Raw genomic sequence first — 17,089 nt, 5'->3', positions numbered from 1 at the left:
GGAAATGAAACAAATCATAAGAAAGTTTTCAACATGAAAAAAATATTCTGAGATTTTCCTAAACTCTGTAAGGGAAGATTTTTTATTTTGTTATAATACCCATAGGTCCCCGAAATAATTTCCATCATCCCAAAATATTAGGCAATTACAAAACTGTAATGTAACTCCATTTGCAAGTTATTACAACTGAGAGAGCAGCGGCATTGCGGCAAGGCAGAGTCGAGGAGAGTGGCAGTCACTGCAAACCTCCCTTACCTGCCGCCGCTGGGACTGCGCTTCAGTGGCTGTGGAAGGTAACACGAGGTTCTGACCCACTGAAACTAGTAACACTCCTGGGGCCATCCTAGGGTGTAATCTCGGGTCTGTTTCCTGTTCTACTTTCCTATTCTGAGGGCTTGTACACTAAAATCCAGACAAGTCTTAGTCTCTCTTGAGACACTGCAAATTTCACAAAATTTAATTGTCCACATCCACAAGATCTGATTTCCAGAAAGAGAAAGCCAAGACTGTGAATGTGGTATTAGTGTCTGGTCACCCCTAAAAGGCTCTTCCTTAATGACACAGTACAATCGCCAGCTGTACCCCTTGGGAAGATCTGAATCCAGCAACATGACAGCGCTGGAGACCATTTCTCTAGTCTTTGGCCGAGTTCAAGCACAGAATCTACTCCAACCATTTAAAACGGGAGGCTCGTGAACTCAGGTTCTGTTCACACTCTGTGGGGAATCAAGGGTAGGAATCACAGCTTACCCCGAAGCCCCTGGCAAGATTGAGTTTGCCAAACATTTGGAAGAAGTTAGGTGAATTCAAAAAGAGAGAAGCAGAAGTAATTCTTTATAACAACCCACTGAACTGCAATAGGAAGAACTAGGAATCAACCAACACTACCTTTCTAGAATTGCTTTAATACAGCTGCCCTTAAATTACACTTTCATTTTCGATTTTTAAAAGTTCAGTTATACACATATAGTTTGTCAAATGGCACTGTATAAGGTCTACCTGGTGAACGGTAATTCGCCACCTCCCCATTTCTCACTTCTAAGTTCTACTTTATAAAAAACCTTGCAACTCTGTAGTTATTTCTTCAGCTACTTATTTCCCTGCTTCTGTATTATAGTCTTCCTCTCAAATTTCTTGATTTCCTGGGCTTTGGTTTTATCTACTGGTTTACATTATGGATTTAGCTCTCATATCATCTGCACCTCAACACTTCTCCTCACAATTGTATCATAATTTTAGTCAAATCAATATTCCACATTTATATTTTTATAGCCATGCAAATACTGCTCAGTCAGTGTTCCATGATTACATTTCCATTTGTGTTTAATTCTTTGCTTTCCTGGAATTGGTAAATGCTTTATCCTATTTGTTTACTTGGTTTATAAAATTTAATGTGTACTAACTGTAAATTTATCTCCACTCTCTCTAAAACAACCTAAAACACATCAGGCAGCCGGGTGTGGTAGTGCACGCCTGTAATCCTAGCACATGGGACACTGAGGCAAGAGGATCACTGCAAGTTCAAGGCCAGCTTGGGCTACACAGCGAGTTTAAGGCAGCCTGAACTACACAGAGACCCTGTCTCAAAACCAGCAATAGCAACAACAACAACATACATCAGATAATCAATCAGTTCCATTTTAGTTTCTTGAAGCTACCCCCGCTGACACCTCCCTCGATGGCCCAAACCTGGATTGTCCATATGAGTGGCTCGGCTTCAGCCCGGGACATCCCTTTGCCACATTCCAGGGGAATTTCCACTTTCTGAACCCCCATCTCTCTCCCTCTCTCTTTATTCCCTTTTTTACTAGAATCACTCTCCCAGAGCTTCTTCCAAGAGTACATGGGAAGCAAACGACTGAGGGTACCAAACACCTGGCAACACCTTTAATCTGCCCTCGCCCTTGCTGACAGCCTGGCTAGGGACAGAATGCTGGACTGAAAATCACTTTTCCTCAGAGTCCAAATGCATTGTTCCTCTCTCTTCTGTGTCTGTTGTTGCTGCTAAGAATGCTGATGTCACAGCAAGTCCAGGTCTTTGTATGTGCCCTACACTGTCCTCTCCCTGGAAGCCCTGCAGATCTCTTTATCCCCGTGTTCTAAAATTCCACAGTGACTTGCTGAGGCATGTGTGTCTTCTTTACTCCTTGTGCTAGAAACAGAGCAGGCCCTTGGCATGTAGGAACAACCATCCTTCCATTCTGGGAAACGGTCTCTCATAACCTGAAAATTTTTCTTCCCTCCGCTTTGCCTGTTCTGTCTTCCTGGAACTCCTCTTAGTCATATTTTGGAGCTCTTGAATCATGCCTTTAGTTTCCTTACGTTTTCTCTCCTTTGTTCCCATATTTTGTGCATTCAGTTCTATTTTTGGGGAGACTTAACACTTCTACTAATCGTTTTACACCTACAATCATGCTTTGAATTCCCAATAGATCATTTTTTTTTTGGTAGGTATAAAATCAGATCCTGATCTATTTCTTAGCTTATGATGTTATAGTGTTGAACTTTTTGGATCTTTTAAAGCTATCTAATTTTGCATTGTTTCTATTTTCTGAGTGTACCTTTGTCCTATCTGTTTGGGCGTTTGTCAATCACCTTCAACAATTTTCTCCTGTTTGATACACTCAGGCAATCTACCTTTAACCTTCAAGGGTTAAAAGTGATCAAAAGCACTCTGAGTACAAAAATGCGATGGCAAGAGTGGCCTCACTGTGAGACATTCTAGTGGGCACCAGGCTGTTTGGCTGGAGGAGTCTCAACTCTCAGCGCCTTTCAGATCTTTCTCTCCTGGGAAGAATCTCACTGCTTCTTATGCACACTTCTTACTCCCTCCCCACTTGTATGTAAGTGATGCACTCCTGCTCTCGGTTGCATCTGGTAATCTCTAGGCTAGAGTTTCTATGGTTTAAGGTCTCTGGAGATCTCCTGTTGGTGGGGAGAAGAGCATCACCTACAATTGCTTAAGATTCCAGCTAAATCTCCTGTTTTCAAAGGTATCAGCCTACACTCAAAACTTGCTGAGCCTTTCTGGAGTTGTATCATAACCACTTTGCTTTTTGTTGGCTTTTCATCCCCAAATATGTAGCAGAATGTTAAAAGCTGAATCCCATTCTGTTACTATTGGTCATCCACCTATCCAATACTGCACTGCCACTCATACCTATGCTTGTTCCTCCTTCCATTCTCCTAGTTAACCCTTGAGGCTTTCCACAGGGAGCAGAAATACATACCTATGTGTAGTCCATCATGGTTACTTGTAAGTCTGAGTTCAATTTCAAAAATTCAAGACATACCAAACAAGAAAGGTATTCTAAACTGAAAGGAACAGTCAGAGAAGTACAGAAGAGACAAGAGGCATGTCCCAAAGAAGGCACAGGCAGTACCCACAGCAGAAATACTTGGTGAGTGGTATAGGCACCAAAGCAGAACGGGTCAGGTACCAGCTGCGTATCGCATGACCCAGCGTGAGTTCTTCCCTCGGAGTTTTCTATTTCTCTTACTTCCCTGGCGCCTAAGGCCCAAATGATATAAAGAAAACTTAAAGTGCTCTGAATCATAGCAATGAAGGTTGAAATCACGAATCTTCCTGCAAGCCGGGTGGGTGGTACATGCCTGTAATCCCAGCACTTGGGAGGCTGAGGCAGGAGGATCATTGTGAATTTGAGACCAGCATGGGCTACAAATTGAGCTCAAGGCCAGTCTGAACTACATAGCGAGACCTTGTCTCAAAAAAAAAAAAAAATCTTCCTGCAAATAAGTGTGTGTGTGGTGGGGTGGGGGGCTGCTAAATCAAAAGGTTTAAATACAAAAGAAAAAAAAAAGTTATGGTACCTGAAGCAACAAGTCCTTCTGATTGGCACTTTCTGTTAGATGTTTGATCACTTGTTCTTGATTATGCAATTTTTTATTGCTTTCACTCAAAAGATTCTCCATTGCTTTCTCTCGTTCATTTACTTCATTGCGTAATTTTTCAACTTCATTTCTTAGGTCCTATAAGAAGCAAAAGAGAAAATGAAATTCATTTATCAAAAATTTCAAAGTCACAACCTCTTACATGTTTGTGCTCACTTGAGCAGCACATGTACAGCCTCTTACATGTTTGGCTTGCCCAATTACTGTCAGAAGACAACAAGCTAAAGAAATATTTAACAAATGTACACTGGCTTCCCATGTAGAGTCTTACAGAAACCAACTTTAAAAAGGTGAAATTTAGAAAAAATTTTATGCATGCATTTATTTATATGCTGAAAACTCAGAAAGACATGGCCAACAACCAAGAAATAATAGAAAATTTTAAGAGTACAGTATTAAAAAAAAAAGCACAGTTATGAGTAAAAACAAACCAAGGTATCAAAATGTATGTAGTGACTGCTTTCTAAATGTTTATATAAATGCTATAAGGTCTTGAGGGAACACATCAAAATAGTAAGCATCCCTAAGTAGAGAGCGTGGTTTATTTTTACTTGTTTTTTCCTTTGAGTTTCTAAAATTCTCAAGTAATCTTGTATTAATTATCAGAAAAAAATCTTAATACCATTTACAAAGAATTTATATAACATAGAATGTCCATGTTATAATGTTAAGGAGACAGGAAAAAAGCAGCATACAGTATGAGTATGACTACCTTAAAATATATATCCTTTGTAATTCTAAAGTATAATTCATAATAGCAAAAGGTTGTACCAATCCAAATGTCCACCAGTAGAGGAATGAACTAAGATACATTCTCACAATGGAGCACTCTCAAGCTATAAAGAAAAAGGAATGAGGACTCTCTACAAATATACTGCCCTAAAGTAATGTTCAGGATATATTAAGTTGGGGGAGAGAGGAAGAGAAATCCAAGAGAAATAAATATATATAGCATATTGCCATTCATTTAACCACAGAACAAATTAAATAGTGTGCCTATAAAATACAGGACAGAACAAGGGAGAAGAGGTAGAAACAGGGGCTACAAGCTGGGCATGAGAGTTCATGTTAATAATCCCAGCAATAGGGAAGCTGAAAGAGGAAGATCACCACAAGTTTGAGGCCAATCTAGGCTACGTCATGAGTTCAAAGCCAGCCTGAACTAGTGAGACCCTGTCTCAAAAAACAAAACAAAACAACAAAAAAGAAGGGCTACAATTTATTTTACAGACATGACATTGGAAACATTTAAATGCTTACATAATTTTCCTCAAAATAAAAGAGAAATCACCTAAAATTGAAAGCAGAGCAAACACATGAATCTTTCTATCAAGTTTATTGGTTGTGCAAACGGAGGAATTATTTCAGTAATGTGAATGCGGAGTAATCTATACCTTCCATAGAAATATTTATATAAAAACAAAGGGACTGCAAAAAATCTTAAACTGTTTTTGGTAATCATGTTATAAGTATTAGTACTGGTATTGCTATTCTGAAACTGCATGTATATAAATGTATATTTATTAGATAATTATTAATCTCATAAGAACCAAGATTTTAAGTATGAGAAAAGAAATACATACAGATGTTAAACTAAAACTTGTAACTGTAACTGAATTTTAACCATCAACGTGAACATATTTTGTTTCCTTCCTTCCTTCCACTGAAAAAGGCCAGAGGTAGTGTCCTCCCAGTATCCTGACTGTAATTTCTAACTCTGTGTCCTACCTGAAGAACAGAGGCCCTTAAAGCAGTGGTTCTCAAAGTGTAGGCCCTAAAACAGAGTAATAGGCATCACCTAATAACTAACTACGCAAATTTGGGGCCCCACCCCAGACCTACAAAATCAAACCTCTGACGCAGGTACGCAGGTAGATCCCTCGATCTGTGTTTTAACAAGTCCTCCAGGTAATTCCAACCCGCATGATGATTGCAAACCTGGGGCAGGAATGCACTAGATGGTCCCAGACACCCTTTCACACCCAGAGGAAGCTACCAAAGATTCCAGGGTTCACATCCCAGGAACTCGGGAAACAACTAAAATAAGCTTCTTCCTTGTCCAAGGATAAAAAATATTCTAATAAGTATAATAACAATGAATTCAAATAAATAAAAAGCAGGCCTGGAGGCTCAGTGCTTAGCATGTGCAAGGCCCTAGGTTGAATCCCCAGCACCAAAAAAGAAAAGAGAAATCCAGGAATTCATAATAATGATACTTCCAGTGTCAATCTGACAGGTGAAATAACAGTTCCCCCAAAATGATCACATCCTAATCCTCAAATGGCAAAAGTAAATAAAAGTAACAAATGGAATTAAAGTCACTAATCAGTTGATCTTAATATAGAAATGTTATTCTGGATTACCACCCAGGTCTTTAACCAAAAAGACCCTTAAAAGTAGAAAAGGGAAAAAGAAAAAGACTCCTTCAACTACTGCTGGCCATGAAGATAGAAAAAAGCCACCAGCCTAGAAACCAGGCATCCTGTAGGAGGTGGAAAAGACCCACAGCCTTGCGGCTTTCAGGAAGAACAAAGATCCATCACCACCTAGATGCGCTGAGACCTTGTTCAGACCTCTGACTTCCAAAACTGTGAGATTCTAAATGTGTATTTTCTTTTTAAATGTGTATTTTTAAGCCACCAACTTCATGGCAATCTGTTGCAGCAGCAGGAGAAGGCTACTGTACTGGCCTCTGGACGATGCTACAGAACTCTTATTTTTCATCTTTCCTGTATGAACTGCAACTCAGGCTAACTGAATAGACAATAAAAAACAAGTATCTCTTTGGACAAGTAGTCAACTATAAAAAAAAAAAAGGAATGAAATTAGATTATCACCATTTTGCCAATAATCACTGATGTCTAGTAACATCACAAAACAGGACAAATATTTGGAAGAAACAAAGAAAATACATTAAAAACTGAATACTAAATTTTTTTTTAGGCAAAATGATGATAAAAATGCCTGGAAATTTTACTCCAAAACAACTAAACCAAGAACTTATCATGAATTATAAATAGAAAATAGAAATTCAACTCTGGATGGGCAAAGAAGAGTGTTTGTTTGTTTCAATGATATGGATACAGTCATTCCTCAGTATCTGTGGGAAATGGTTTCAGGACGCCTGCTGGATACAAAAGCAGTTGCTCAGGCCCCTCATATAAAATGGTACAGTATTTACATATAACCTGCGTATATTTACTCATTTACTTTAAATCACCTCTAGATTAACGCCTAATGTTTGTAAATGCCTAATAAATGTAAATACTACATAAATAGTGGTTATTCTATTTTGTTTAGGGATAATGACAAGGAAGTTTTTATGTTTTTAGTACTGTGGTGGATTAACTAATGGTCAACTTGTAACACCCAGCTGAACAGAATCAACGTGGTGCTGCTTGTGGAAGGCCCACCTGAGGATTGCTGCCAACAGCATAAGAGAACTGAAGGGTGTGGGGAACCACTCAGACTGCTTCAAAGCTCAGGGGCACCTAAGGACACCTGAGGACATGATCCCACTCATCTAGCACAGGGGCACAGTGGGATGTGGTTATGTAACCATGACTCAGCACAGGTAAACACACATGCACTGGTTATGGCACTATGTAAGAATGTAAACATGGGATAACAACCCATGTAAGAATTATACAATAAAGACGCAGGCAGCTCTTGTTTCCCTCTTCTGCTCTGCTCAGCTCCATGCTGCCTACTGTTGTTGCTGACGTCTTGTACATGTGTGTTCTTCTGACCTTAGGACCTCACCCTCGAAAATCTCCCCTGGGCCCCCCAGTGGGCTGACAACTGGCATAGTGGGTGAGATATTGACAGGCAGATGGCCTTGTCTGGCAAGTAGACCAGCTGCAGCTGAGAAGGACCTTGAGCAACAGCTGGCTGCTGTGGAGCTCAGATTGCAAGGCGTGGGAAGCAATGCCTCCTCCAGAAATGTCTCCAAAGTGTAAGTTCTCATGTCTGAGAAAACCCCCAGGAAAATGCCCTGATTTTGCATGCGAGGCTGGACATTCATCAAAAAGTAGAGGTGGAGGAACCCCTATCCCAAGGAGGAGGACTGGGAGGGCCACCTACCTCTACCCATACCTCCATACAACATACATGACCTACACAGCCATGGAGCTGCAGGAGCTGGCAAAACAATTAAAATAGAAGGTGAGTGAAACAGTGCCTGCATGACTGCTATGGCTATAGGACAATGGGGTTGATAATACACAGGTAAGCCCACAAGAGATGTCCCAAATAGCCAACATAGCCCGCACCCCCTCTATGAGATGGGTTCTGCAGGATGCGCAGAGGAGTGCCCCAGAAACAAGTAATCAGACTGTGATAAACTGCTTGATAGCAGCGGCTCCCCTGGTTTGACAGAACCCAGGTAACCTGCTGGAGCAAGTCACTGTCTAGACTTGGTAACTGTGCTTCATGAAATGCACATGCAGCAGATGTCTGCACTGTAGTACTATAGCCCAGATGAGGAACTGCTGATGGCATCCACCAAGGACATGATCCTGGTGAGCGGACCAGCTGGTACATTTGGGAGCCCTTCTAGCCCCCTTTAAAGATCACCCAATCCACAATGCCCTGGCCAGGCTGGGAGATGTAGAAGTGAAGCACCATGGTAAGGTGTGAACTACAGAAACTGTACCGGCAAAGGAGAAAAAGAAGGGGGGCCCTGAGTGAGCAGGGCCATCCCTGCAAGGACAGGCTACGGAGCTAGTGCAGGTCAGTCGGCACCAGATCTGGACAGACCTGCTGGCTGCCAGCTAGCCACAGATAAGTTAGATGGGCAGCCTTTGGATGTGTTGCTGACTCTGTGGAGCTACGCCCTAAGCAGCAATAATGGCCAATGGGCCAGGGCCAGAAGGCCAAAGCAGCCTCAGCAAAGCAGAGAGAAGTGACACTGGCCTCCTTGTACCTCAGTTAGGAGGCAGGCTGAGGTACCCAGGTCTTGGGGGTTCCAGGAGACCAGAGGCCATAGGTGGAATTGACTTTACTGGTCCCCAAATGTGCAGCATATCCCAGCACTGGAGGATACCAGAGCTGAGTCACCACTAATATAGGGCAACCCACACCATTTTACAGGACCTACAACACCTATAGAAGGGTATGGAGGTCACTACATCACAGTCAGGAAGACCCAGGTGACTCTGGGTATCAGGTGCTTGCTCGCACACCTGTATGCTGTTTCACCTTTCCCCGGTTGCTGAATACATCCTAGGGGTGGACATACTGACTGGTGCTCAGCTTGCAGGGAGAATTCTGGTTGCAAATTTGCACAGTAAAATCTGTAGTCCATGGCCATCCACACCACACACTGCTGACTCTCCCATGGGACATGTGGGATGTACGCGTGAAGCAGTTGGCTATCTGGAGGCCATGAGGAGATGGGACAGACTGTCTTGAAACTGGAAAGAGCAGGGGAGATACAACCTGCTCAGAGCCCTTCCGTATGGCCCGTGCAAAAGCCAGATGAGTCACGGCCAACGACTATGAAGTCTCACCCTGCTGGCAGTCAGAACCAATTTGCCTTCACCTAGGAGGGCAGACAATGGACTTTCCAGATGTTGTCACAAGGCTATTTGCATAGCCAAACTCTGTGTCATGGCCTGATGGCCCGGGACTTGGCTAAGCCACACTCTGTCACTGTTTTATATTGCTATCATGTTAACCTCTGATTGCCTTGCAGATTTGAAAGCTGCCGAGCACAGTGTGAAGGAAGCTTTGCTGACATGGGGGTGGGCCATGGACAAAGACAAGGTCCAGGGAACTTGCTCATCTGTCAAATTTTCAGGTGTTATATGGTCAGGGAAGACCACACCCATGACAATACACCAATTACAGGCATATGTGGGCTTGCTAGGTTTTAGGCGGAAGTACCGCATCTACCTACCCTGCTGTGCCCTTTATACCAGATAACCAAAAGGGGCACATCATGGGGCTGCACAGATGCAGCAAAAGCTGCTTGCTGGATGGACGCAGAGGAAGCTGCTTCGCAGGACTCAGAGAGCCTGTTGCACAGGTGGAAGCCCTATGAGTTGTTGACCCTAACCTGCCTCTTATCCTAACCACCAGTGTGGATGACAATGGATCTGGCTGGGACCTATGGCAAAAACAGGAGAAGTGGAAGCACCCCATTGGGTTTTGGTCACAGCTGTGGAAGGGAGTTCAAGGGCCGGTATTCCCTGATTGAAGAACAGTAGCGCTGTATGCTGCTCTGCATGCCTGTGAGGAATCACAGTACAGATAGAGAACTGGGTACAGATGTGGACAGCCCGTCCCAACAGCAGAGTGGCACAGGCCCCCACTCTCACACTTTGGGGGATGGAGACATACCTCCAAGAGCAGACCTCTTTCTTGGCTAGCTTGTTGGCAGCCCAACTGGCAAAAGTTTCAGAACCCATGACACACATGGCCCAGGAATCTGTCAGGAAGGATGGACTACAGGGCTTGACTCCTAGTCCCAATGCACAAAGGAAAGAGGGTCCCCCATGGATCTAGCCATTGCACAGCCCCGCATGGACAGCAATGGATAGTACAGAAGTACTCTGGTTTGGAATGGGAACAAGCAGATCAAGCCAATGGGCAGAGTTGCAGCAGTGTGGCTACTTGTGATGCACAAAGAAGGCCCCCTACGTGGGTGCACAGACAGTTGGGCGTCCACAGGGGACTGATGCTCTGGTTGCTGGCTTGGGCAGCTCTGGAGTACCACACAGGGCACCGTCCCTTGTGGGGTGCCAACCTGTGGCGAGATGTATGGGAGCGTGGCCAAAGGGCTGACCACGTAGGGTATCATGGTTCAGGACATAAGCCCCTCCTCTCACCAGGAAATGACTTAATAGATACCTTGACCAGGCACTGCAATGGCTGACGACTAGGAATAGCACCTGATCAAAAATACTGACTGCCACAAATGGAATGCTGCTAGGAAGTGTCTGACCTATTCCTATTCCTATGGCAAGGACACATATAGTCCAGGCCTTGAATGTTACATGCCAGGCTTTGATGTTGCTTATGGATGAAACTGTTCAAATGAAAAAAGTGGTTTTGCAAAACCACATGGTTCTTGATTTGTTAACTACAGGTACTTGGGCCTGTTACATATAAAATATTACACTTACATATCCCCGACCTTTGAGGGAGTGAGATGTGGGCACCACTCAGAGTGTTTCAAAGCTCAGGGGCATCTAAGGACACCTGAGGACATGACCCTGCTTGTCTAGCACAGGCACACAGTGGAATACAGTTATGTAACCATGACATAGCACAGGTAAACACACATGCATTTGTTACAGCATTATGTAAGAATGTAAGTAAGAGATAACAACCTGTATAAGAATTATACAATATACAGATGGCTCTTGCTCTCCCTCTTCTGCTCTGCTCTGCTCCATGCTGCCTACCATTGTTGCTGATGTCCTGCACATGTGTGTTCTTCAACCTTGGGGCCTCACCCTCAAAAATCTCCCTTGGGCCCCTAAGCAGGCCAACAGAGGGGAAGATGGTGTGCTGTTGATTCTCCTGGAGAATCCTGTAACTCTGGTTTTCCTGATATGAACTCAGCTATTATCGTCAGAGGGGCTCGGGTCCTTCCTATCACTGAGGATGGCTGCGGTTCTCTTTGGGGGAGCTCTGGTCCTTACTTTGAGCCATCACTTCCTGGCTCCAGTGCAGATTCCTCAGCCTGCTGGCACAGATCCTTCATCCCTACACTGCCACAGGCTTTCTAGCTTCCACTACTGACCTCTGGTCCTTCCCAGTGCAGATTCTTGATACAGACTTGCATGAGACATTTTTCTACAAACTGACAACCGGCTCTAGGCTTCCCGTTGGACTGGTGGAGGAGATTGCCATGGGTTCTACATCTTTAGCTGGACTCATGCAGGACAATGCTGTAAGATCCAGGCCCTCAGCTGGATTCTTGGGTCTCTAGGATGTGGACAGATCTCTTGCACTGTTTTGCATTTTGACTCCTTTGGGTGATATTATAAAATAATCCTATAAATTATGTGTCCTGTATCAAACCTTTTCCCTTACAAACCTTGGCTACAACAAGTATAAACAAATTTTTTTAAAACATTTTGAATCCTAAGTGAGTTGAATACATGGATGAAGAACTCAAGGAAATGGAAGGCCAAATGAAATAAGGCAGTGTAACAAAATTCTAAAAAACAAGATTAAGACATTTCCCAAAATACAGACATGCTAACAAATTAAACCATTTTTAAACTGAATACTCTTTCAGTCATTGTCCATCTGCAGCCATAATTTTCAATATAATTTTAACTTTGGTTTGGAATTGTCCCATTTTTATTTATCCCATTATACCAAAACAAACATTGATTAAATAATGAGAACATAAAAGGAAACAAAAACAAAAAGGAAAGCATAAGAAGCACATAAAGTCAAGAGAAGGTTTCTGAGGGGGTTTGGTGGTGGTGGTGTTGATGGTTGTTTTAAAGTACAGAGATGAGAAAAGGTCTACGAAGGGCAAAACCTGAGATTCTACCTTGGCTCAGCCACCCTTGTAGTCCAAAGGAAAAGTAAGACAGGTCATTTAGTGGAAGATTCCACATGATCTTCATATTTATTCAGTTTAATGAATGTATCTTAATTCACTTACCTATTTCCCCCAGGTTGCTCTTACATATAATATAAAAAGAATAGTTCTGTGCTGTTATAGTTTGCTCGTCTTTTTAAATTATTATAATCAGCTTTTTCTTAATCTTACTCTCTCAATTAAATCTCCAAGTTGAATTACTAAGCTAAAGGGTGAGCATGTTTTGAGGGTTTTTTCTACAAACTGACAAACTTTCTCCTAAAAAGGTAGTGGACAAAATGTTCCACCCAAGTCTAAGTTTTTGGTTTCACCACATCCTTGCCAGTAACAATGCTTTACTTAAATGTTTGCTAATGTGACTGACACGAAATTGTTCTTCACAAGTGTCTGAGTCTCTATTTCCTTGACTGCCAACCATGTTTCTAAATATTTCACTACTGTTTAGATTTCACCTTGTACAAAACTGTCCTTGAATGGCAATATTCTCAAGGACAATTTTAACAAAACTTTGATTTCTCAAGAACTACCTACGATGTGCAGATAACAAACTTACACAAACTCATCAGAAAATCTACCACGGCAAAGCTTATCAATCTTACCAAAGCTATGAGAGAAGAGGATGAGGACTCACCTTTCAAATAAATGTACTTCATTCTATTGTGCCTCCACAATTGTGTTTGCCGCCTGTTACTAATCAGGACAAGGACCCCCTCCAGTGCCAGAGGAGCAGCTGTGGCTGAAGAGTGGGTAGTGGAGTAAGGCGGGTGGGGGTAGCTCCCATCCCAGAGTCCACTGAGAGCAGACACTACTCCCAGGCCATGGGCTGTACACTACCAGGCCCCCACCAGCTGGAACCCAACTACCTATCTGCCTTCTCCTCCCGCTGCTCATACCCACTAGGCCTGCTCCTGGCAACCCTGGCTTTCTTGTCATTGTTCTTACATACTGAGTATGTGCCAGTTGACAGCCTTCCCATTTCCTTCTGCCAAATTCAAGGGTGCGCCCCCACCTCCTTCATCTATGCCCATCCATCAACTTTTCAATGCAGTCTTCCCTGACCACTCCACCTCAACCTCACTCCTCATATTCCTTCTCTTCTTATCTGTCCCAGCAGCACCTTGCAACGTAATATGTTGTTTTGTGCACATTTTACAGGCTCTGTGAAGGCAGAGATTTTTGAGTACTTTGTTTACCACTGTATCTCCAGGTACTTTGCATGTGGGAGCAACATGGCAGATGAGATAGCCATAAACTCTTGGCTCTCCTCTCATAGAGACATGTACAGTCTATTGAATCTTTGCAGCATGGTGATTTGTTGCAATCAAAAGAATATGGCAGAGATAACACTGTGCCAGTTTCTGGGGCCACGCTTTAGAAAACTAGCAGCTTCTAAGCTCTGCCTCTAAGAACACTCTCAGAGCCCTGTGACTCCTACATCTACAAGGTATGACTCCCCTATACTTTTATGCTAGAAAGGCCACAAACAGGTGCTCTAGTTGACAAGCCCCATGGTGCATCGTTTTCCAGCCATCTTCAACAGGCTACGAGATATGTGAATGAAGTCATATTCTCCAGACCAGCCCACCCACCAGCTGAATATCATGAGTGTCCTGAGTCATGCAGAGCTGAAAACCACCCAGTTGAGCCCTGCCCATATCCTTGACCAGTAACATGAAATATAACATTACTGTTTAAGAGGCTGGGTAAGGCAGGAGGGTCCTGGGCAATTTAGCAAAAAATGACTCAAAAAAAAATTTTTTTTAATTTAAAAATGGATTGAGGATATAGCTCACTACAAAGGCTCTTGGTTTCATTCCCTAGTACTCAGGAGAAAAGAAAAAAACATTCAATAAATAGCTACTAGGTAAATGAAAGAACAAGGTGGGCACAATCTCTCCCTAAGGCCTAACACATGCTAGACAAGCATTCTACCACCTGAGCCACATCGCCCCCCCACCACTCTCATTTTATGAATGAGGAAAAGGGCTGAGATAAATAATTTACCTACATGAGAGCCACTAAGAAGCAGCACCTGCCTGTTCCCAGACTCCTGATTCCAAAGCCTGTCAGTTCACCCCCTACACTATGGCACAGGTTTGGATTTCTTTTGCCTCACTTACTAGTCCAACAATCCCAATCCACTTTACAGGTCCCATCTGACACTCATGTTTAGAAACCTCCATCTAAAAAAATCACTATGAGGAATACCTGTAAGATCTGAGGTTTATCATTTAGCTATTGTCTCCTTAAAATCACAAGAAATTTGCAAATCATCCTAGAAAGACGATGCCTTCTTTTTATTTGTGAAAAGGGTTTTAAATTTTTTATTTTTAATTGGCAAATAATGATTATGTAACTATGGGGTAAAATACAATGTGATGTTTTCCTATTTGTATACATTATGGAATGATTATATCAAACAACACATCTATCAATTCAAATGCTTTTCTATATCCTGTACAATTTGTTCTTTCAGGAATTTTGAAAGAGATAATTATCATGTTCAACATACTATGCAACAACCTGGAAAACTTATTCCTCCTGTTTAGCTGAAACTTTACACCCTTTGGTCAGCATCACCTTATCTCTCTCCGGCCACTCAGAGTTCCTAGTCTCTGGTAACCACCATACTACTTTACTTCTAGAGGTTCAACTCTTAGATTCCAGAGTCATCCATACTGTCACACAGAAAAAAAAAGGATTTCATTCCTTTTACGGCTAAACAATATTTCATGGTGTGTATATACCACACTTTTCTTATCCACTCATCTATGGATGGACATTTAGGTTCTTCCATTCTTTGGTTATGAATAATGCTGCAGTGAGCATAGAAGTGGAGATGTCTCTTCAATGCATGGATTAGAATGCTTTGGGGATGTATACTCAGAAGTGAGATTGTTGGATCATAATTCGATTTTTTAGTTTTGTAGGAACTTCCATACCATTCTGTACAATAACTGTACTGATTTACATTCCCACCAACAGTGTACAGGAGCTCCTCTTCTCAGCCTCCTTCCTCCCTAACATGTACCTTTGACCTTTTTGTTAACAGGCATTCCAACAGCTGTGATATGACTTGTCATTGTGATTTTAATTTGCATTTCCATAATGATTAATGATGTTGAGAATTTTTCATAAACCAGTTGGCTATTTGTACATCTTCATTTGAGAAATGTCTACTCAAGTCTTTTGCCCATTTTTAAATCGGGTGGGGTTTTTTTTGCTATTGTTTTAGTTCTTTATATATTTTGGATATACATTAAGCCTTTATGAAATGTATGGTTTGTACATATTTTCTCCTAGTCTGCAGGTTGCCTTTTCACTCTGTCAAACCGTTTCCTTTGCTGTGCAGAAGCTTTTTAGTTTGGTGTAACCCTTTTGTCTGTTTTTGTTTTCATTATCTATACTGTCAGGAATATAGCCCCGCCCAAAAAAAAATCATTACAAAAACCAAGTCAAGATTTTTCCCTGATGTTTTCTTCTAGTAGTTTATATATATACTTTTAGGTCTTAGATTTCCATATTTCAGGTAATATGTGTATGGTGTGAGACAAGGATCCAATTTCATTATTCTGCCCATAGATACCCAGTTGTTCCAGCACCATTTATTGAAGAGATAACAGTACCAATACTGTGATACTTTGATTACTGTATTTTCAAATCAGGCACTGTCCTTCTTGTTAATTTTCAAATATTCATATATCATGCATGTAAAAGTTTATACTGTTCCTATATACAGTAATTACAGGTCCTAGACTGAGTTTCTTTGCTTATACAAACACTTGTCAGACCCATATTTTGATGCTTAGGTCAAGTTCTAGTAAAAGTGTGTTTTCAGTAGTGATTTATTCCATTCTCCTTTTTGTTTGCCTTAGGGTTTTTAAATCAGCTACTTAAGTTAAGAACTTCTTAAATGTTCTATGGGATAAAGGCTTCTAATATTGTGCCATATTTCTCCCACATGGTCCCCAAAACTGACAGAATTAACATGAAAATTTCCTGCTTCTGAATTCCACATAGAGTACTCTGGTTTCTCTTCACATTGTATACATCTTTCGCCTTTTTGAATTCCACATAGAACATGTAGTTTTGCCCATCTCCCAGGATAAAGGGATCTGACCTGAGGTGCAATCACTGTGATCCTATGCAAATTTGCAAATGTGTGAACTTTGTAGGTGGAAGACACAAAGCATCACCAGTGTCCTGAGGAAAGTCATGACACCCAAAAGTATTGACCAGTTCTCTTATTATAATCCTTAGTAACAGAAACCAGCTACAAGCCAACCATGGGCCAAGATATCTTACACGAAATCCCTCTAACTTTAGCAATTCCCACAGGGCATCACCAAGTGTTGTTTTCACAGAAAGGAAACTACAGCTCACAGAGATTGAGAAATTTTGACAAAGCTTTACAAGTAACTTCTAGTGCAAAAATTTAACACCAACTCAGCATTTCTTCAAATTCTGTGTTCTTTCCACCCAACTGCACCACCGTTAAAACCAAAGAAGTATAAAACCACTCTGTGGCATGGGCTTTCATTGGTCAACAATTCCAATATCCCAAGCTAATGTTAGCATTTCCCTAGGACTTGGGTTGATGGAGATGGAGGC

At 41.9% G+C, this 17,089-nt stretch overlaps 1 protein-coding gene across 10 annotated transcripts in view; it reads right to left on the bottom strand.

Moving 5' to 3' along the window:
- Positions 1 to 17,089, bottom strand: part of Cdk5rap2 (CDK5 regulatory subunit associated protein 2) — a 194,707-nt gene that overhangs the window by 98,289 nt on the left and 79,329 nt on the right. For all 10 annotated transcript variants that reach the window (XM_013513198.1, XM_013513196.1, XM_013513197.1 and 7 more), the window contains one exon: positions 3,832 to 3,990. In XM_013513198.1, coding sequence (XP_013368652.1) covers positions 3,832 to 3,990 — 159 coding nt within the window. The remainder of the gene's footprint in view (positions 1 to 3,831; positions 3,991 to 17,089) is intronic.

The sequence above is a fragment of the Chinchilla lanigera genome, unplaced genomic scaffold, assembly GCF_000276665.1.
Source record: "Chinchilla lanigera isolate Chin_1 unplaced genomic scaffold, ChiLan1.0 scaffold00018, whole genome shotgun sequence".
Classification (NCBI taxonomy): domain Eukaryota; kingdom Metazoa; phylum Chordata; class Mammalia; order Rodentia; family Chinchillidae; genus Chinchilla; species Chinchilla lanigera.
This window is presented reverse-complemented; position numbering and strand designations above follow the sequence as displayed.